The sequence below is a fragment of the Saccostrea echinata genome, unplaced genomic scaffold, assembly GCF_033153115.1.
Source record: "Saccostrea echinata isolate AGI-Se365-2 ecotype Australia unplaced genomic scaffold, CSIRO_AGI_Sech_v1 ptg000027l, whole genome shotgun sequence".
NCBI classification, from domain to species: domain Eukaryota; kingdom Metazoa; phylum Mollusca; class Bivalvia; order Ostreida; family Ostreidae; genus Saccostrea; species Saccostrea echinata.
The window spans coordinates 9,242,179-9,266,703 of NW_026889776.1; the positions used below are offsets into that span (position 1 = coordinate 9,242,179).

The window sequence follows — 24,525 nt, forward strand, 5'->3', positions numbered from 1 at the left end:
TCCTGTCCAAACAAAATTGATCGAATCATTATGGAAAGGAATTTGTAGTTTACAAGCATAAGACACTATAAGTACTAGCATTTGACATAATTATAAGATTAAAAAAACTGTACGATTTTATTGACCTGTAATAACTATTTTCCTGGCATCTTCTTGTGTGTGAAGTGAAGGAATTTTCACTAATTATGCGTGTGCTTCCCTCTATACCAAACTCTCCATGTTTCCAAAATCAGACATACAAACGAAAGAACAATAAAATAAAGCAAAAAAAAAAAAAAAAAAAAAAAAAAAAACATGAATTATTCACTTTCATCTGAGCTGGAGGAGGTACGACGGGATTTTTTAAATTCCAAGTCTAGCTGCTTCTTTTCTGAAAGGCGAGAAAGAGCTTTATTAAGACGTAGGCAAACTGTGGAATTTAGGGCCTCGGTCGAACTTTCGTCTCTGACTTCGTTTATGCCTCCAGTAACGAGGCCAAGGGCAGACACTGATCTCTGGTCAGGAGATCTGTCGTGTTGGAAAACCACTGAGCCACTATCTCCTTGTGCAGAAAAGGGATGATCAGGAGAATCAATACTTGAAACGAGAAACATTTCACTTCTATTTGCGAACAATTTATAATAGAATTCCGAGCTCATGATTCGACCATCAGAAAGATTAGTTGTTGCCCCCTTCTTATGTACGACAGCATTTGCCGGTATGGGTCCTTCGTAAATATTTACATTGCATGGATTTTCCAGTCTGTTTAAAAAGGTCGTATCGCAGTTTCTTTGTTTGTCTTTATCTATCTGGAAAACAGCAAAGTCATGAAAAGGTTCTGTATCAGAATATAAACATTCACCGAATTTGGAGAGTTCCTTAGTTTGTGGGGACATAATATACACTATTTGTTTCTCATGAGCTAAAGCATGATGACACGTCAATCCATATACCTCGTCTTGACCATGACTGTCTTTCAGAAGAGCACCAGCTGTTGCATAGGAAGCTTTTGAATTGTCGCAATTCTTATCCAAGTATACTTTATCCCCTTGCTTTACATATCTGTGTATATTCATTTCACCGGACACGATATGAAGGGACATAATGTTGAAGAATTCAGGACTGAGTTTATATAATTCAGAATTTAGCTGTTCAATGTTTTCATCATTTCCTATAAATACCCTGAACTCTGACCTCTCCCATATACCGAAACCATGTATTCCAGATCTCCTAGATTAATAAAAACACAATTGCATGCATTCAAAGGTATCATTGTCAGTATTAATAATAAAATAATATTAAACTTACGCTTAATATGGTAAATAGATTCCATAGTTTTCAATTTATGAAGGCTAATTACCTAAGTATCTTAAACAACGTTAATCATACATGAATACAAGTAAGCAAATTACTTTATTAATATCAAACATACTGAAACAGAAATTCTTTAATGGTCTCTGGAATCTGAATTTCATCTCTTGAATTTCCTTCCGGTGACATTTGTGATAAAATTGATCTGCATTCATTCCATACTTCTGGCATTTCTTCCTTTCTTATGGATCCTCGATTGAATTCTTCAAGAAACCCTTGAATGATTTTCTTCAAAGGGATTTCTAGGAGAGAGTTAAGAGCTTCCCGAACACACTTCTTTTTTCTGTAAAGTAAGGGGTACTTCGATTCAGCAGTAGCCTTAGTTGGCCTGATAGTTTGGTTAAGGACTATAAAAGCCTTTGTCCACACAGCTGGTCGTATGGAATCGATGAGCTACTCAAACAAAAAAAATCAAAACTTGATTTATTTTGCAAAGATTAACAAATATGTAGTAGGTAAAGTTTTTGCGTTTATGTTAGGGCTGTGTCAATATATCGAATATTCAATACGTATCGATTTTCAGGAATGTATCGTATCGAAAAAATAACTTCCAATACGTATCGGACAGGCAGTTTTCCTTATAATTCTGTAAAAAGGTTTGGAATTTCAGTTACCAAAGATTATTTTTAACTGTTTTGAATTATAAATGAACAATAATGAAATAAACATTAAGGAGATAGCACATCTTAAATAACTATTACAAAATACATAGACAACTATATTTTAACATGTTATGTAAGACTCACCCAGTATTTATCAAATTTATGCATTAAATGTCATTTACAAGACATTTGTGAAAGACTTAATAAATAATCCAATATATCGCATATCGCTTTAAAAAATATCGTATCGTATCGTATCGAAGTATATTGCTCAATACACAGCCCTAGTTTATGTAAAAGTATATAGTTACCTCTTCTATTGTACTCAAATATTCATTTTCACTTTGAAAATAGATAAGCGCTGAAACAGACCACTGTCCCTCACGCAAGGAGTACTTTACTGGCTCGTCTGAAGAAAAACATTTAAAATTGTAATATCATGGCCAAACTACTCCAACATCAGAGAGAGAGAGAGAGAGAGAGAGAGAGAGAGAGAGAGAGAGAGATGTACCTTTCATTGAAGTAATTAACTTTTCTGTTTCTTCCGTAATTTCTCCGGCTAGGTAAAGTTGAACTCTTTCGGCGCCTTTGAGTGCACAAGTTGGAGATGATCTTAAAGCTTTTAATCTTTTTTCTAAACCACAAACTAGTTCATAGTGATAATAAAGACGTGGAAAGCTGTTGATCTTGTACCACTTTTCATTGTACAGGGATCGATAGCCTTCTGAAATTTTAATTATGATCAAGTATAATAGCAATTCCATTTGCAAATTACATGTAAATTGCTATGATGCAATAAATAAAATTAAGTAATCCTTTTTAAAGTTACATATTGTATGCCAGGAAACACTTATCTTCTTGTACATATTGACTACTTCATGAAGTTGTTTTAATTGTTTTAATATATTTACAAGAACTAATATATACATTATATAAAACGATAATGTTCCTCCGATTTACCACAGCAGTTCTTATCTTTTTAAAAGGAAATAAAGAGAGAAATTTTCTCACCAGATTTAGACTTCTTATTTCTGTCATTTCCCACATTTTTGTTTCTTTTATCTAAGGCATCAGATAATGTTTTCGATATCTGCAACTTAGTATAAATGTGAAAATTTAAGTTCATCGTAAATTGTCCTCTGAATTCTGATATATCATTACTTTATAAATATTGCAAAGAGATTCTACATCAATCGTGTTGCAAAATGGTTGATAAATAATAAATGAACTTTGATAAACTTTATCAGGAAGTTTTCTTTTAACAATAAAACCAAAAAAAAAAAGCTCAGGAACTTTTGGATACTTACTTTTGTTTGAGTGGCTGGAGCAACTTCAGTTTCGGAACCAAATGTAAAGTTGCAGGTGTAAGAGCAGATCATTTTATCAGATAATTATATGTTTAATTTGCTGCAATAGAATATTTGTATATTTACATTTTAGACATTCTACGCAGATATATGGAAAAGTTTCAGAAATGTTAATTAGATATTGTGTATTAATAGAATACATCGCGGTCCCCATTTTCAAAGCATTTGATTGGTAACTTATTTTCTCACTAATTTAGAGGAAAAGGAAATTTTTAAAAGAAACCAATCCATACATTTTGTTGTTGTTCTTTTTGATGATATTTGACCTATGAACATGTGATAATTCTTGAATATGCGGTTTTATTCTTCTTCTGTTACTTTTTGCTTTCGAAATCTCTTGTATATATAAAATTTTCAGTGCATGTAACAAAAAATAAATAAAAATACCTATTAGCGATAGAATTAAGGAATCACTTTCTTGTTTGTTTGGTATGCCAGGTAATGAACGACAGTTTGAAACGTGGAATAATTTGCATAACGTGTGAAACCCGTTATGCATAAATTTTTCCACTTTTCCAACTATTGTTAATGTCCCTGGCATACCCAACAAACTAGATAGTACTTCCTTATATTTACATTTAATTGTGAAAAAAAAATGCAAATATGCAAATTTTAAAATTAAAAAAAAATGCAGTCTAAAACATATAGAATTAAAATACATAAGGCATTCCAAGGTCATTTCCATAGTCCCTGCATACTGACGTCAGACAATGACAGCCGCGGGAAATTGACATACATATAAGGCACTTGAATTTTCACTTGGCGAAATTACCATTCAGTGGTACATATTGGGAAATCAGCAACTTAACTTTCAAAAAGTTACAATAGAGGAAACAGTTTAAAATGGAAATCATGATAAATGAGCTGAAATTTCATTATTTATATTACGTTTAAAAATGCAAGTAAATTAGACTTACGTAGACTGAAATATATTACATTCATTTAGTTAAGCAATAAATCATTTCTTACCCTATGAGTTATCTGTGCCAATCTGCTCAGATATCAGTTTTATAAAAAAGCAATGACCGGTCTTTAAGATATTAGCACAGCATTTTGTTTTCATCCTTTGACAAGTAAAGAGCGACGAACATAGACACTTTGAATGCTCGATGAACATGCATATCATTATAAGTTTGTTAAGGAAAACAATGACCAGGAAAATATTAGATTGTAAATAAACATAGAAATGAACCATATTTTAAACTTACGGAAATAATACAATACAAGGAAATAACATTTTTAAATGAGGCCATCTTTAAAAAATTGATTGGTTGCCCTCTCACGACCGACTGGATAAAAATGGCCCGACTCTACACTTTTTGTAACCTCCAAGAATTAAGCAATTATTTTTTTTTTTTTATGTATTCCGGAAAATATATTTTGAAAATTCAGCATTGATGTTGAAATTTTCCAAGAAAAAAAAATTCCCCTCCTTCCTACCGACCCTAATTTTTCATCTTGGGTCGGGAAAGGGCAAGCAAACATTATTTTAAAGTTGGCCTGATAAAATGTTAGTTATCCCCTGAATCACTCTATATATGTTTACCAATTATTGATTAGTATTCTTTGATATAATATTAGTCTAGATGCGAAGAAATGTTAGGTAAACTTGTAAAACGAATAAGATAAAATTTCCTTTTTAAGTACCTTTGTGCATCTTTTGCACGAGTACTTAAAGGATAGCACAAAATATCACGCACCCTTGAAATTGTATACATTTAACAGGAAATAGCATTTCAATACATTATTATGAAATGGGAAGAAACACTCAACAATTCACAAGGACTAATTCTTAACAAATGTATACTTAGAAGCTTGCCTAACATGTTTAAAGGTATCTTCCTCAATCACACTTGTGAAGAATTTAATGACCCTTTCTTTTATTGCAATTTGGCATAAATCAAAAAAAGAAGTAAATGCAAATTCAAATCCAGATAGTCTTTTTACTTGAATTTTATATATTCACAATGTATCGAATATACAGAAACACAGAATAACATGACCTCAGATTTAAGAATGATGGTATTTCCTTTGTATTTTCTGTTTATTAGTTGTCCTGATTTTCTTTTTTAGCTTTGTTTTACTGCAATTTTAAGGCAAGAACAGAGTGAAAACACGTCTTTATCTCCTATTAAGGTTAAAATGATTACACATACAAATTAAAGCAACATACAAATTAAAGCAGATCAGCATATTTAACGAAATAACGGCAAATAAGTTTTAACATAATTTCAATCTAGTTAAATGTTTTCTTTTCAGGAAAAAATGTCCCTTTTTACATTATTCCTTTTTAAATGGTGAAATGTCTGTTATATGACTTTCAATATTTTATTTCGTCATATATGACACAAGAATTACACAATTAACTAAATTTAAATACCTTCTATGATACTAACACTGATCTGATGGAGATTGATTGAAAATGGATTAGTAGATTTGATCAGTGTATCACTTCGAAAGTAAATATAACAATAATTAAATGCAATTAATTGAATCACCAAAGAGAGAACTATAACATGCATGTGACAAGATACGTAATCTAGTTAGAAAGTATTTTCTTCAAACACAGTATAAGCTGTGCTCATGTATTACTATAGTAAATGTTTCCAGGGCATCTTCTTCTGTTTGTGAAGAAAGACTATTCATTCAAATGTGCATGAATTACTCCCTAGAAAGAAATGTGTACTGAATTTTTTTGTTTTCAAAATTCTGCAGGTTTTAAAATCGAGCAGACTGCTTACTACCTACCCCCCTTCCCCCTTTCAAGAAAGAAATTTTAAAAAAAAGTAAAAATATTGGTTAACTAGCTTCGTAGCTTTTAACTAAGTTAGTTTTGAACGTTCTTTTTCATAGTCCAATTTACTTTGAAAAATTTGTTAAGATTTTATTGATGGAAGGCAATTGGTTTGATTTATTTGCTTTCATCTATTTTCTTTTACTCCTTGATCGGAAGGTCGTGCGTTTGAATCACGGCCGCTACTGACCTAAGTCGATAAAAAAGGTAGAAACTGTTCCTTCGCCAAGCGCCCGGCACTTTGAAGTGAAAGGTGCGGGTCTTTCGGATGAGACCTTAAAAACCTTAAAAACCGAGGCCCCGTGTCACGGTAGGCGTTGGCACGATAAAGAACCCTCTTTGCTCAATGGCTCCGAGTGCCGAGTAAAGGTATAAATTTGAAGCCCTTCACCGGTACAAGGTGACGTCTCTATATGAGTGAAAAATTCTCGAATGGGACGTAAAACAAATACAATCAATCAATCAATTAATCTATTTTTTAATTTTATTTTTTTGTACACGCAGTTTAACAATGCTTGAAGTAAAACTTTATGGATATCAATTTTGTACACGTCATATAAGTATGCTAAAAAGATATAAAGAGGACAATCACGCTGGAAACATCAAATGTTCTAAAATATAAAATTCTAAGAAAAACATTTGGACGTGCAAAACATGAGAACGCTCAAAATTAATTTCATACACTCTCATCTGAATCTGAAGATATACGACAAGAGTTTTCAAATTCCAAGTTCAACTGCCTGTTTTCCGAAAGGCGAGAAAGAGCTTTATTTAGACGTAAGCATATTGTGAAATAAGGACTTCTGTAAGACTTTCGTCTTGGACTTCATCTATCCCTCCAGTAACCAGGCCCAGGGCAGAGACTGACTTCTGGCCAGGATATCTGTCGTGTTGGAAAACAACTGACCCACTATCTCCTTGCTTTTCCATTCTGTTTAAAAACGTCATATCACAGTTTCTTCGTTTGTCTTTATCTATTTGGAAAACGGCAAAGTCGTGTAAAGGTTCTTGATCGGAATAAATGCATTCATCGACTTGGGCAAGTTGCGTAGTTTCTGGGGACTTAAGGTACACTATTTTTTTTCTCCCTAGGTAATGCATGATGACACGTCAATCCATATACCTCGTCTTGACCAAGACTGTCTTTCAGAAGAGCACCAGCTGTTGCATAGGAAGATTTTGAATTATCACCATTTTTACATGTATCTAGATATACTTTATCTCCTTGCTTCACATGACTGTATATTTTCATTTCACCGGACACGATATGTAATGACATAATATTAAAGAATTTTGTTTCAAGTTTGTATAATTCAGATTTCAGACTTTCAATGTCTGCTCTGTTTCTTTCAAATACCCTGAACTCCCAGATATCAAAACCATGTACGTCAGATCTCCTGGAATTACAAAAGTACATACAACAAATATCCTTTATAATTATAAAATTATACTAAATTTAGGCTTGACGTAATAATAGTTTCATTAAATTAAAAGTATCTTTTAATACATAGCAATGTAAGTATGGTATAGTAAATATCAAACATACTCAAACAAGAGGTTTTTAATGGTCTCCGGGACCTGCATTTCATTTGTTTTCGATGAGATTTGTGATAACACTGATTTGCATTCATTCAATATGTTTGGTATTTCTTTCCTGGATCCTTCGCCAACATTCAATTCTTCAAGAAACCCTTCAATGCATTCCTTCAAAGGTGTTTCTAGGAAAGAGGTGAGAGTTTCCCGAACACATTTCTTTTTTCTTGAGAGCATCGAGTATTTTGATTCAACTGTGGCCTCAGATGGTCTTACACCTTGATTGAGGACTATTAAAGCCTTTGTCCGTACAACTGGCTGTATGGAATCGAGAAGCTACTCAGAAAAGATAGACATTGAAATTTTATTTATTTTTATAAAGATATAAGGTTTAATCAGTCAATACAACATTTTGGCAAGAATGTGCAGTACAAAGTAATTGCATTATAAATACCTCTTCTATTCTATCTAAAGGTTCATTCTCACTTTGAAAATAGATAAGCGCTGACACAGGCCATCGTCGTTCACCTTTTCCAAGAACACCTTACTGGCTCTTCTGAAGAAAAGTTATGTGTGATGTGTTTAAACTATTCTTATATCAGAGAGAGAGAGAGAGAGAGAGAGTTAACCTTTGAGGAAGTAATTGACCTCTGAGTGTCTTTAGTAATTTCTCCTGATAGGTAAAGCAGAACTCTTTTGACACCTATGGGTACACTTAATTCAGAAGAGTCGCCCTCGTGACGCAGTGGTTAGAGCGTCTGCTCTAGAGTCGCGAAGTAAGAAGTTGATCCTTACGTCGCGGGTTCGAATCCCATTGTGGGACGTGGAGACCGGTCCTTCGGATGGGACCGTATAAACCGAGATCCCATGTCGCAGTAGGTGCTGGCACGAAAAAGATCCCTCACTGCTCAATAGCCGTAAGTGCCGAGTATAGGACAAAATTTGCAGCTCTCCACTGGCAAGTGGTGGCGTCTCCATATGAGTGAAAAATTCTCGAGAGGGACGTTAAACAACATACAAAAAAATTCAGAAGATGATCTTAAAGCTTTCATCTGTGTTGCAAGATTAGAGACAAGTTGATGGTTGTAGGAAAGGATTGGAAACTGTTGATTGAATACCACTTCTCACTGTAGACTGTTCGATATCCCTCTGAAATCAACGATCAGATTTTACAAATCTACTTACAAAATACGTGACATTTATTAAATAAATGAAATACATAATTTTTCTTTCAAGATAACTTTTGCTCCTTACCAGATTTAGATCTCTGATACCTGACGCTTTCAATAAGCTTGAGTCGTGTCTCAAAGACATCCGACAATCTATTCTCCATCTGCTTACGAATTAAATAAAAACTTTTGATTGATATGTGATATAAGATAAATTATAATGGCAAAGATAATATTAAACAGAATCGACATTTATCTATTGGGATGTGAAAATGAATAAATTTCCAAATATTTTATTCTGGAGTTTTCTTATCATGATAAAAAAAAACAGAATTAGAACTATTGGATACTTGCTTGTGGTTGGTTGACTGTAGGGGCAGTAGCTCCGTGACCACGTGTAACCTTATACGTGTAAGAGCGGGTCATTCTATCATATAAAAAATGAAGCACTAGTAATGATGAGCATCAAAGTAATTATTTGACCAGAATATGTAATTTTCCAATGGAATGATCAAAGATGAAATCTAAACACTTATTCATGTACAATATATTAAGAAACATTCTTTGCTGTCGGAGTAAGCGACTAATAACTAAAGTCAGAAGTTTTATCCATCTTCATACGGAATTGCTATTTAATTTTTACGAATTCAAAATTTATCAGTGGTTGGATTTTTTACAGACATTGTACAAAAAATATTTTAAATGAATAAAGCATATTTAAAAAAGGTAATTAAATAATACAGACACGTATCATCAGAAGGGTCGCCCCCTTCCACTTTTTTCCCAAACATTGAAAATATTCATTGAAAGGCGCGCCCTTGCCCCATCTTCCATTTTTTGTTGCAGTATGGTACGTCAAATCATCCCATGGTAATTTATTATAATATAAAATATGTTTGCTGGAGAAGTTGTAATCCTCCCTTCCAAGAAATGATAATGTTGTTGAGTTTGGACAGCCCCTTTTTCCCCTTGTCAAAGATTGTTCAGATAAATCGTCGATTCCCCCCCCCCCCATTTTTTTAAAGCGATACTACTGCCTGTAGTAGCTGAGAAAATGATATAACATTCCACTGTTTATTCATGAAGACAAAGAGATGACATTTCAGGCTCTCTGGAAAGCTAAACTTATGTTACCCTCATATTTGACCTTGACCTTGGAGTTTGACCCACTTTTGCAAAATTTTTTGAGACTTTAACTTGGCCATAACTTTTGAACACTTGGAGCTTGGGCTTTCAAACTTCACAAGTGTATTTCTTGGGAGAAGGCTTTCCTTTGGATACCAACATCTTTGACCCTTTGACCTTGACCTTGGAGTTTGACCTACTGTTGAAAAAACTTTAACCTTGGCTATAACTTTTGAACTGTTTGAGCTAGGTCTTTCATACTTCGCATGTGTACTCCTTGTGACAAGACCTTTTTTTGCCTACCAACAGCTGTGAACTTTTGACCTTGGAGTTTGACCTGCTTCAATTTTGAAAAATTTTAACCTTGGTCATAACTTTTGTACGGTTAGTGCTTGGGTTTTCATACTTCACATATGCATTTCTTGTGAGAAGACCTTTCTTTAGATACCAAAAACTTTGACCCTTTGACCTTGACGTTTGACCTACTTCTTTTGAAAAACTTTAACCTTGACCATAACTTTTGAACAGTTGGTGTTAGAGCTTTCATACTTCAAACATGCATTCCTTGTGACAAGACCTTCCTTTAAATACCAACAACTCTGACCCTTTGACCTAGACCTTGAAGTTTGAGCTAATTTTGAAAAACTTCAACATTGACCATAACTTTTGAACAGTTGGTGTTAGGGCTTTCATACTTCACATGTATATTTTTGTGACAAGACCTTCCTTTGGATACCAACAATTTTGGCATTGACCTTGACCTTGGAGTTTGACCTACTTTTAAATTTTTTGAACATTGGCCATAACATTTGAATGTTTGGTTCTAGGGCTTTCACATTTCACGATCATGTGTATCACTTGTGACAAGAACATCACTTGGGCACCACTTGACCGTGACCTTGCCGTTTAACTTACTTTAAAAAAAACTTTAACCTTCGCCATAACTTTTCAATGGGTTCTACTAGGGCTTTCATATTTCACAGGTATATTCCTCGAGACGACCTTTCTTTGGTTACCAACATTTTTGATTTCTTTACCTGGAGCTTGACTTGCATTTAAGAAACTTCAACCTTCGCCATAAGCTGCCATACGGGGATATCAGTGTTTCACGAACACATCTTGTTTTTCTCTGTGACAGAAAGGAAATGTTCATTAGAGATATCTACATGTCCCAATAAAAGTTTTCTTTGTAATTTGCATGAATTGGACAATGCGATAAAATATTGGGAGTAGGGGATAACATTTCGACAATTAAAGCTCTAACATTAGTCTATGTTATAATTTGTTAAATTGATGACAAATAAATTGACTTTTTATGAATGTCCTCTGGTACAATAACATCAAGATCTAATTTTGAATTTGAACACAGGTAATACACATTACCTATAAAACAAACAAGAAGTACACTGGTAAGCCCCACTGGTCAGATGGAGGGCTGTTGTGGCCGCGGCCCTATGCCCCTCCAGGGTTAGAAGAGGATAAGTAAATAAGTAATAAACTTCAGGTTCACCATCCCTCTGTTCATTCATAGAAATATTTGCTTTAATGCTTGTAATTTTCCAAAAGAAATCTAATTTATAATTTAAATGGAACCAATTTCAGCATACTTGCGGACAATCTGTTACAGAAAAACTTTTTAAGTTGACAATTTACAAAGGAATCATATATTTATCCCAGTAAGAGTTATCTCCATTAATAGAGAGTCGATGAACCTTAAATTGACGTATATGAACTTGATAGTCAAATTAAAGATTTCACATAGAAAAAATGTGGTGAAAGAGCTGGGAATGTTTTTGTCAAGTAAATTTAGAAATATTTGCCATTTTCTGACACAGTTCTTCCTCATATGACATGAAGGTGTGTAAATTGTACTTTCAGTTTCAAAAAATAAATCATTAGCTTAAAAATGAAAAAAAGGTTCCTTTTGAATTTGAAAATCACATTAATATTTAGGCCAGAATTTAGACAAAGTGAATGAACCTCCGAATGGGGAAAATACAGTTGTTTTTGGTCTGGAAAATATTACACATGATTGTTGAAATAAATCGATAAAAATATGATCAAATTTATATTTTTTTATTTAAAAAAAAGAACAGCGATTAATTCACTGTGAGGTTTTTTTAGAAATATCACAATAATAATGAATATTAATTAGTAACGGTCACATGATCATTAATTCCTGAATAAAGTGTGCGGCATTTCTCCAAATGAAGTACAAATCATCTCTTAAACACAGCTGTATCTGGGCGAATTTAAATCGGGGCAAAATTGTTTTTAAGTGTGAAAAGACGGGGAAAAAACACAGGGCGAAAACAAACCTGTATACAGTATATATTTAAAGTTTTAAATGTATATAAATAATATCAACAACCAAAACTCGTCACCTGGTCGCCATTTGGGCGAACTAGATAAATAACCAGGTTGTCCAAAATCACCTAGGGTGATTTATTGATTGATTGATTGTATGCTGTTTCACGTCCCATTCAAAAATGTTTCACTCATATAGAGACGTCACCATATACCGGTGCAGGGTTTCAAATTTAGACCCATACTCGTTACTCAGGGCCATTAAGCAGTGAGGGTTCTTTATCGTGCCAACGCCAATGTTGACACAGGGCCTCGGTATTTCAGGTCTCATCCGAAAGACTCGTGAATTCCGCTTGATCGGTATAGGGATAGACGTTGCATTACTTGTTTGAATTTTCCTCTCAGAAATGTCGATCTGCTTTATCTTTGATGCCGTGGCAATCATTAAGGGCATTGGCAAGGCACGGATTTCCGGAGAAAAAAGGTTTTAATCAAATGTCTCTTCTCTTATTAAACAGTGAATGAGAGTAATCTCTCCTGTAGAATTCTCTAGGCAGTGAAAACCAATAAAGTGTATGTTACAGAGGTAAACAAGAAGTACGTGTGCTTTTTTCAACTGGTAGATTCATTTCTACAGCAAAAAGAAATACAATGATGGCTTTGTTTAACGCTGTTTAGAGTACAGAGAGCCCATAGATCGTTATTTAAGGGCAAAGATATGACATCATGCTGAAAACAGTTCCTAGGTCGAGTGAAGGTTGCGCCTATAGTAATGACAAACAAAAATCAAAAACAAATCCATACCAATATCTTTATGACAATTTGTTTCCAACAAAAAAAATATATATATGATAGGAACAGTCAATCAGTCAATCAACCAGTTCTAATTTATTACAAATAATGATCGATAATAAGGGAAGTAACTCAAACGAAAAAAACAGTGAAGGTATGTCTGTGTCTTCTATCTATATTCTCAGCTAAAATATCTAGATGCAGCTGACTCAATGCAGACCATTTTACTGTCTGTCTGTTTGTTTGTTTCTTTTCAAATAAAACACCAGTTCTTTTGCAAAAGCACGAAAATATGGTTGAATGTTCGCATTAAAACTTTAAGGTATGTCACTCGTCAGCCTTTTAGAAAATTTCAGTCAGAACCTCTTACTTAAAAACTATTTATTACAATTCAATCTTTATAACATATTTAAATTAAACAATGTAAAATGTTCAACATTCAATTAAAAAACTGCTCAAAAATTCACAAAGAAGCAAGATTTATAAGGGACCATTTCTTGTGGCGGAAGGATATTTAGCAGAAAATTCTGCAAATCTACACATTTATTAAATTTAATATCTTGGAACTTTAGCCTCACATACTTTTACTCAGAGAATATTTTCCGTTATGATATGCCTGGAATATTAAATATAGGTCTCAATTTATATTTTTATAATAAAATTTACACCTTCGCTCAACAAACATTGCCAAGAAACGAAGATATATTAAGGAAGTCGAGATAAAATTTACACAGTTTTTTGCCTGAAAATTGCATATTTTGACCAATATTTCAAAATTTACATCACTGACCCCAACTTTTTCTTTCATTATTTTAAACTACTCGATACTTTTGACCAATCAGCACTTAAGTCGTAAAAAGTTTGATACAAGAAAATATTCTATTGCCTATTTAGATTTTTAATACCCCAAATATGAGACTTTTTTAGTGCAAAAAGGTCACGCGATAATTTACGCGCATTAATTTGCATGATTTGTTCAATGATAAATATTATTCAAACTATTTTACGTAAAATAAGATTATGTTTATTGCCATGGTTACATCTTATAAAATATGATAACGGTTAAAGTGATTAACCAAAGAGTTACAATTTAAGTGCAAAAAGGTCAACTTAATTGTACCGTAGCTCAGTTAGATGCACACTGACCCCCCATTTTCTCTGCGATTTTGAGTCATACTATATGAGTACTTATCCAAAATATACTTCTCAAAAAATCCTTGATATAACAAATTTCACGAGTGACATACCTTAAAATTCGTAAAGAAATTGGTTATGGTTTCTGGGCTCTGATTTCGCTTCTGTGATTGTCGATACTGATATGATTCTGTCCATCTGCTGTAAAATCTGGTGCTTAGTTGCAGCATACACAAGTTCTCGAACTTGAATTATTATGGCTGTGTCAAAACATTTGCACTCTTTTATATTTTTTTTCTAAACCAGTGGTTCTTCAGAAAAAGATTTTTATAAAATGCCACCAATTTTTCACTTTTTCTAAATTATCTCCCGTTGATAGATGGCATGGCCCTTCATTTGGACAAACTTAACTCCCCTTCTCCGAAGGAAGCTTTGTGGCCAGTTTGACTGTACCGGAGAAAAGGTCGAAAAGTTTAATTACAGACAACACGACTGACGGACGCGGGACACTTTCCGCCATATTTGTACAGAGGTGTCTGTTTTGTTGATAAAAAAATACAATTGAAACATGTATTTCCGATCGAAGAAAACAGGAAATAATGCAAACTATACCGTAAAGACGGGTATATTTAGCTCCTGTCTGCGAAAGAATAAATTGATGAAATTTATTTCTTCAGATTGAACAGGGATAGGGATAAGGTGTAATTATTCAAAACATTTATTTAAACTTGATTCACACAAAGTTAATTGTACATCGTATTCGTTATGAATTATTTTACAGATACCAATTATAAAATTCTTAGTTAAAAAAAAACTGTCTGGGAATTGAAACTTTATTTCAAAAATTAAAATAAGACTGTTTCTAAAGTAAAAGTTATTAACACACAAATATTTTCAGGCCACTGCAGCCTCCCCGAGAGCGAGAACAATAGAGACAGTACTTATCAGTAAATGTCAGCACTTGTCTAAGTTTTTCAGCAGGGACAGTAAAACGGGTCAGCAATTGTCTAAGTTTATCAGTACCGACTAAGATTGTCAGCACTTTTCTAAGTTTATCAGCACCGGTAGTAAAAAGGTCAGTAATTGTCTAGGTTTTGCAGTAAAGGCAGCACATTGTCAGTAATTATCTAAGTTTGTCAGTAAAAAATTGGAATGTCAGTACGTTTCTGACTTAGTAGTGGTAGTAATCTCAAATATGTGACAAAACATCTCATCATAACTCTTATGAATCAAGCCTGATAACGTTGATGAATTAGGCATAAATAAAAATTATTTTATTATTATTAAAAATTATCTCCATATTTCATTCGCATAAATAAAAATTAAGAAAATGAGGCACAATTCTCTCCTTTGCATCATTACATTTCTCGCACTTCATCAATCATCATATGGTATTGGTGTTGTTGTTGTCGTCGTTGTTGTTGTAGTTGTGGTCAGGGTAGATAATCCTGCATTTGTTTCAACATATTCCGTTGTGGGCGGACTTGATGCAGAGGGAACATAACCTTTATAAAAGAAATACTATTTATTTATACTATTTACTTTTATTTCCTTTAAAACATATAGAATATTTAGCACATCTTCCTTCTTACGAATTAAAGATACTTTTGATTCGCATTACATTGCAAATTTTTGTCCATTAGTTTGTCTACGATTTAGTCAGAGCCATGCATAGGGGCTTGTCTTCCGGATTGTTAAATATAAATTAAATTTAAAAAATTTTGAATCTTCTTTAAATATACTTAAAAGTTGTTAAAATAAAGATTCTGACACTTTCAGTCAAGAAAAACCACGTTTAAAAAAGACGTACCACACCTATATACATAAACTCTACAATGGTCAGAGCTAAATTATGGTGTATGATTACATATGTGACGTGCCATCACTTGACATCAGAAGAACAGCTGTTGATTGATCTTCCATGGCAACCACAGAATTTATGTAAGGGATGAATTATCAAATTAAGGTAATCAGGCAGGTGGTATTCAAGGAATGGATTGTATCCCTAAGCACATACATTTAAATGAAGTATAACCTGGTTTGGGTTAGTTTACACTAGACCTGTAGAGAAACTTGCAAAGGCAGCTATGTTGAAGAGATTGATCATTAACATCAGTGACACAATTGCCAGAATCTTATATAAATCAACGAAGCGGGATTTTCGAGAGTGTTCGAGTGTCAGAAGGCGTTGTTAAAGACACATGCGATGAAAGGGTTGAATACGGAAAGGGTTGTGTTGGGTTCACTCATGTTTGGACGAAACTACGAGGGTCGTTCAATAAGTAGTGCAAAATGCGATCTAAAAATAAGAAAAACACAAGAAGCAGTTTATCAATAATTTTAATCCCTCAAAGTACTCACTGTTAACCTGTATACTTGTCTAAAGTCTTTGTACCCATGATCAGAACACTTCATCATACTCGTTTTAGGGATACTCAAAAAACACTGATGAATAGCACTCTCCATAACATACCTAAATTATGAATTCTTCCTCTAATTGTTATCTTGAGTTTTTGGAATAAAAAGATCTCACAATGACTGAGATCTAGCAAATAAGGAGAATGTCTAAGTTCTGTAAACGTTTGTTTCTTCAAAATTCCCTTTATATCCTTTTTATCTCTATGCTTATTTGCAGCAGCGTTGTCAGACACAAGAAATTTGACTCGGGAACCGGTATTTGGACTTCCCTCACAGAAAAGCTGCGGAACTTTCCTCAATGCAATTTTAACATAAAAACTATCATTGACGTTCCTTCATTTGGGTGTAGGTTCCTGTATTATTGAACATCGTGACGAAAGAGAAAACCTGTATAAGACTTTTTTTTAGAGCTCTGGCTTCTCTTTGCAATACTAAGACGACAGCTTTTTATCTTATTCCACTTTTTATTATTGGTTTTCATGCAATGAAAGTGCACTAATGTTGACACAAACAACCAAATTTATCACATTTTTCTTTTTGTAATATAATGTTTATTTTGTAATAGACCATTGGCAAATTTAACGTATGTTTTCTCATATGCATCTGTAAAAAAAATAAGGCACCCATCTGATAAAGAGATATTTTAAGATTCATGTTTCCTTTGTCAGAACTCTATCAACTGTGTTGATGGAATGATTAGCGTCTTACCAACGTCTTTCACTGTACATTTATAGATATCATGTTCCTCGCAGCATCGACATTTTTTGGTGTCACTACAGATTTTGATTCACCAGTTCAACTGCGCCCTAATTTTCATCTTCTTGTCAGAGACCATTTTAAACAGTTTTCAGCTCAGTATAGTGACAAAGCTTACTTTAAAAGTGAATTTCTCTGCGAAGACTGTAAGGAAAAAAGCATGCGGTTTTGGCATAATGAGTTCTTAAATAGTACGTCTCTACTGTGAAATAAAAAAAATAAGTGCTTCTACATTTATTAAGATAAACTGTATGTTCTATTACTATACTTTTTTAACGACCCTCGTAGTTGTCAGAGAAATGCTGCAAATTTAGACTTGTACCTACTTAATGGCCCTTGACCAAATACAAACTTAATCCAGATACTTTCATGCCCACCTTTCGCTTACATATATGCATGACAAAGGGGAAATAACCCGGAAACGTAGTGACTAAGTACCGACGCTGTATGGATAGATATCTAAATTCCGTTAGGGAGAGGGCATAATAAATTTTTTTGCGAACTTGTGCCCAATCCCTTTGTTTGTTTGTATATTGTTTAACGTCCCTCTCGAGAATTTTTCACTCATATGGAGACGCCACCACTTGCCGGTGGAGAGCTGCAAATTTTGTCCTATACTCGGCACTTACGGTCATTGAGCAGTGAGGGATCTTTTTCGTGCCAACAATTAATGCGACAAAAGACCTCGGTTTAAATGGTCACATCCGAAAGATAAATTTCCACGTCCCGCAGTGGGATTGAAAACCGTGACGTAGAAACCGCGACTGTAGAACGGAACATTCCAATCATGCACTGCGCCATTCGGGCGACTTCTTTACCATACTATCAATGTATCATGTGATGCATTACTCTCTGCTAAGACGAGCAATCTACATTGGGGCTTGGGTCAGATAAAAAAAAATATTTTCATGCTCGTTCATGGGCAATGTGCACTGAATGTCAAGCCAAATATATGGTTTAGGGTTGTGGCCTCATACGAATCAGATTATATTTCTCCAACCAATCAAATTGTAATAAACAGCTAGACTTTTACTAAAACAATTGATCAGATTCTTGCCATTCTTAAAAAAAAGAAATGTGTTTTCTAGGCAGTCTGAAAATGAAATAAACATAATAACATTTTGTAAATAATATTATTAGTAAACAACACACAAAAACAACCCAGAGCAGTTGTACCCTTTCTTTGGTTTATAAGCCCGGAATATTTGAGGATACGTTATAAAAATATTTCAAGGATAAAAATTGTATGTAAATTTTATACGTAGCCAGATTTTCAAAGCAAATACTACTTACTATAGGACTTGAAATACTGTACCCCGACCTCGAAAGTCAAATGTTCAGATTCTGTGTGGAAACTGCTGTTATGACCCTTAATAAAAAGATTTTGAGCTGATTAAAAAAAAAGTAAAAGAAAAATACAAATGAATGATAGAGAGAATAAAGTTGAATAATACCCTGCAGGTTTTGGTTATCCTGTTAAATGAGAAGGACTGGCATTCGGGGAGGAGGAAACATTCCTTGGCGCATTGCCCCACATTGTCAACAGATTTCGCTGGCCACAAATCAGTGTTGGCTCCAAATTTTACAGTCATGCCCACATACCCACGAAACAATTCTGGACAACATCCTTCAAGATACAATTTTGTACAATATTTTAAAACTATATTTATTGCTGAAAATAAACTATATATCGAGTTCAATAACTGTGGAATGGTGTATTCGTAAGATTGAAGTTTATATTTGTCAAATATGAAAATGATGTTGTTAATCTTCAATTTTGTCAAGATCATTTCAAGTTTAACATATTTCCACCACTTCTGTGATTAAAAAATATAACACTTTAGTGTATCTGTATTTACAGGTAATGGACACATTTTTTAAAAAATACAAATAATCATGAAATGCATGTTTACTTCATTGTCATTTTAAAACACACACACCCACCCACCCACCCACCCACACACACACATAGATATATATAAATATATTACATCTAGAAATTAAGAAACATTATGCAATAATTTACAGATTTCTCTACTTTTTCTAAATACTTTTATAATTTAATTTTGTTTGTATTCTAGCCCCTGATTGGTTAATATCCAAAAAGGAACACAAATTATTTCTGTATAACCTGGTTTGGTATGGGGACCCCCCCCCCCGACAACCAGCTGAATAATCTGTATCCATACAATCCTCTCATTTCCAGTACTCGGGATTCATGGAAAATTCAAGATTTAATAAAAGTACCTTTAACTTCAAACAATAATTCAATCTTACCACATGTAAACAAACAACAAGGCTGCTAGGCCTATGTATCAGTTTTTAACTCCCCTTGCTTCCCATCACTTCCGTTACTACGGTTGTATTATTGAGCGGCAAAATTTGAACTAATAAAAAGCAACGAAATTTTACACCCATAGTTATTTAATGATTTTAGAATTAAATTTTAAGGAATGACTCTAATTCTTGGGCTTCGCGGATTATAAAGCGTAAACTGACCCAAACCAGGTTATACTCGAATAATTTGGCCAAGAATTAGAGTCATTCCTAAATTATCAGTAAGCTGTGAAATTCCAAAACTAAATGTTATATCAAATATTTCGTATTTCTGACAGTTTAAGCTTTCTTTCCAGCCACAAGCCGGTGGGGTTACAGGCTTCCCTTAGAAGTTTTGATATTTTCAACAATTCAACAAAAACTTAATTTTACCTCTCTATGAAAGAGTTTTTTAAGAACTTACCATTTTCACCAAAGAAAACACAGAATAACAGCAAACAAACCATAACATCAACAAACTGCATTTTAACATACGTGTATATGGTTGTATGATTCTTAGACTTATCTTTTACGTATGCTTCTGGTGAATATTTTTTATATAATTGATCAATAATTTCATTGTTATAACATACACAATTAAGCTTCTAACTTTAGAAGTAATTATTTATATACAAGCAGCAACAAATTATTCAAATTCAAACATCATATTATGCATCAGGGTCAATACGTCAAAAACTAATACCGCGCAGCTGTATAAATCAAACTTATGGTAAAAGAAATTCAATCTTTGTCCGCAAGTCAAATTCTCTGCGAGGAATTCAAAAGCACATTGTTGGTGTGCCATTAATTAATCTTCCGTTGTTTATCTCTCGGTCTGACTTTGCACAGTGTACCCCAGAAAGTGATAATTGGCTACTGATGTAATCTACTCAATTTAAGCTTGTCGAAGGAGTACATCTCTCTCTCTCTCTCTCTCTCTCTCTATCTGGAGAGAGAGAGAGAGAGAGAGAGAGAGAGATTTTGGAGATACAACTTCTTTACAAGAGGAAAAGAAAAGTATATTATTCAATAATCATATGCTCCTTATATTAAATCTATTGGACAAGATGTGAACATTAAAATAAATCCATAATGAATTGTGCAGATATTTACTATTACCACTAGAAGATCTATAAATATATATGACCTCCTGGTTAACCTGCGGGTATAATCTACAAGGTCTGAGAAAACAATTCACTACGTATACATTTTTTTTCAAATGCATTAGTAAAATTTTCTTTAATTTATTTTAATTATTCTGTTCATCAATAATAATTTATTTTGTATATCATTCATCCTTTTTAACTTATGAACTTTTTGAAATATTGATGTTTCATGCAAAATGTAGCGGACAGTATATACTAGTGAACTTATACTGCCTCGGTTAGCTTTTCTAGTGATGCGGTAGATTCTCCCTCGTTTTCAGGCAAGGTAAGGTATGTCACTCGTCAGCTTTTAAGAAAAGTTCAGTCAGAACCTCTAACTTCAAAACTACTATTCATTACAATTCAATTTCTATGACATATATAAATTAAACAATGCAAATTATTCAACATTCAATAAAAAAAAACTGCTCACTACGAAGTCATTACATGAGTCATTACGAAGCAAGATTTACGAGGGACTTTTTCTTGTGGTGGAAGGATATTTAAGAAAATTCTTTAAATTTATATGTTTGTTAAATTTAATATCTTGGAACTTTAGCGCCGCATATTTTTACTCAGAGAATATTTTCCGTTATTATATGCTAGGGATATTAAATATACGTCTCAATTCACTTTACAGACTTTGCTAAGAAATGAAGATTTATTTAAAAGTCATTATAAAATTTACACAGTTTTTTCCCTGAAAATCGCATATTTTGACCAATATCTAAAATTTTTATCATTGACCCCAACTTTTTCTTTCATTATTCTAAATTAAACGATGCTTCCAACCAAACAGCACTTAAGTCATAAAAAGTTTGATAGAAGAAAATATTTTATTGCCTATTTTGATTTTTGATACCCCAAAAATGATACTTTTTTAGTGCAAAAAGGTCACACAATAATTGGGGCGGAAGTGAGTATCCTTATAAAGTGAATTTCAGTGTGCTTAATATATAAAATATCATGTGATACAACCAATCTGATTGATTTTATATATATATATATATATATATATATATATATATATATATATATATATATATATATATATATATATATATATATATATATATATATATATACGATCATTTACTGAAACTCTTCAATACGCACATTTCGAACCTTGAGACTGTTTTGGTAAATGATCAGATAAAGCGGATTATCAGTAGTGTGTCAGTGCCAAATGTTTGCTAACAACAAAAGTCTTCAATCATAAAAAGAAATATGTGAAAAAGGATGAATAGATAATCAATAAAATCAATCAGATTGGTTGTAATACATGGTTATTTTAATGAACACATTTACAAAACACCAGAAATGTATTAGTTATCGGCTATAGCTTTGAAAAGCTAAAACAATTCAAATCAATCAAATTCTGAAGAAATTTTTTTTGTTGAGACCAAAAAGTTTTACAGAGGCCAAATTTGAGGCCAGGCCAAAAATTGGGTTGGCGCCAAATTAGAGGCCAGGCAAACTTTCTTACTTTTGAAGGAGCGAAGATAGGGAATTCATATACATGTATGACACCTGCATTACCTGTGACAAGCATTTCCTAATTTTTCTATGATTTTTAACCCCATGACCTTGACGTTGACATCATTTTCAAAAAAATTTAACATTGCTGATAACATTTGATTCAAAGTATATATGGCATTTGCATTTGACATGTGCATAACCTGTTTCAAGACCTTTCCGATTGCATACTCTAGTTTTTGACCTCGTGACCCTGATCTTAAAATTTAACCTACAGTCTTTTTTCAAATTAATTTTACATTTGTAATAACTTTTGAATGAGGAAAGATAGGGCTTTCGTATTTCTACATGTACATTACATATGCCAACACCTTTCAGAAAAGTATATCACTTTTGACTTCATGACCTTGTCCCAGAAGTTTGACCTACTTATAAAAAATTTTAACCTTAATTTGACCATAACCTTTATGGTCCATAAGAGACAGCGCTTTCATATTTTTTTCACATGTGCATTACTTGTGACGAGACCTTTCGGATGTATTTTGATATTTGACTTCATGACTTTGATCTTGAAGTTTCAAATAGTTTTGAGAAGCTGTGATCTTTCCCATAACTGTTATTAATTCAATAATTTATGTCTTTTTTGTATGAAGTCAAGAGTTACAATATGCCATTATAATGGCATCCCAACCTCTAGGACACCGAAAGCGGTGGACCGCAATTCTTTGAATTTGCTTGTTATTTAATAGGATTTCTTCTGTTTTACATATTCTTAAAAATGATAAAATAAAGCTAACCTGTTTGGAAAGGGGGGAGGGGGGGGGGGAGTATTCGCCTATATTAACTAAAGTCGCAATAGGCTTTTTAAAGATTTATCATAAATCAAAATGGAGACACCAAACTTCGAGGAACATTTGATTTCGTGGATCGACTCAACAATGAAATCCACGAAAATTGGTGTTCCACGAATAATGATGAAACCACAGTAAACCTATTTTTTTAATATTAATATTTTTTATAAGTCTGGTTTGGTCTTTGTTTATTGATAAGTCTATTTAATTTTCATTGAATGAGTTTAGCAATGCATCCTGATGGTGATTTATAATCCACTTTAATAGACTAATAGGTTGTCAATTTATTCAGAAATTGTTTTGGCTTCCCTGCTTTTGGAATACAGGTTAAAATTCTCAATATATTTGAATCTGAAAATTGCAGGAGATAATTTGAATTAATTATTGCTCTCGAAATAAAGAACCAATATCGATTCATCTAGTAAAAAAGTAAACATTTACAAGTAAAGAAGTCCTGGCCTGGACTATTATCATTTTTTCATTTGTTTTAGAAAATCAAAAACGTCAAAGTTTGTTACTGATCTTACAAAGGCTGTTTGAGTCCTCATTACTTAACTTCGGAATATCATATTATTTTAGTCTTTTGTGATTCTTCATTTTCCCCTTCCTTGTATTAGTTTTCACAAAAAGCATTTCTTTCTTTCTTTCAATATCTCAATTTGAGTAGAAACAACAGATCTATTGTCCCTTTCTATTTTTGGTATTTGCTTACTCACATAGTTCATGATTCTTAACTAATTTAATACGTATATCTCAGCTTGTCTCGCAATATGCGAATTTATCAAAGCTTTACCCTGTAAATGATATCATCATTCGCTTCTTATTTTGAGAGAAACTGATGATTGAGTAGAGTCGGAATTTAATTGGTTTGGTAAATGAACATATTTTATCGTAATTTCTAATTACAAAGGGATTGGGCACAAGTTCTCAAAAAATTTATTATGCCCTCTCCCTAACGGAATTTAGTTATCTATCCATACAGCGTCGGTACTTAGTCACTACGTTTCCGGGTTATTTCCCCTTTGCCATGCATCAAAGAAAGCGAAAGGTGGGCATGAAAGTATATAGGATTAATTTTGTATTATGTTTGTTTAATTTGTATTATAGTGTATCGCCATTGCCGGTTTTCATTAAATTTCAGTTGAAATAAGTAGCATTGATTACTTTTTCAACATTTATATCGCTCGACGGCGAATTTTAGACTTGATTGAAATAGATCGATTGGACCCCCCCCCCCCCCCAAAAAAAAATGCACAGAATGTACAGGGTATAAAGGAATTACGGATTTCTGAGGATCATGGATCATTAACAGAATTTGAATGAAAGCAAAGTTAATTAGTTGAATAATCGTAGAGAGTGAACGAACTTCAAAGTGGCAAGCTTGCAGCTT

At 33.2% G+C, this 24,525-nt stretch overlaps 1 protein-coding gene across 1 annotated transcript; it reads right to left on the reverse strand.

Moving 5' to 3' along the window:
* Positions 1-299: 299 nt before the first annotated feature.
* Positions 300-4,342, reverse strand: LOC133193168 (uncharacterized). Its single transcript, XM_061329137.1, has 7 exons — positions 4,289-4,342; positions 3,260-3,359; positions 2,964-3,048; positions 2,464-2,676; positions 2,264-2,361; positions 1,412-1,743; positions 300-1,209 (listed from the first exon to the last, which is right to left on the reverse strand). The coding sequence occupies exons 2-7, from the start codon at positions 3,329-3,331 to the stop codon at positions 300-302; spliced, it is 1,710 nt and encodes a 569-aa protein (XP_061185121.1). The 5' UTR covers positions 3,332-3,359; positions 4,289-4,342.
* Between the last annotated feature and the right edge of the window lie 20,183 nt (positions 4,343-24,525).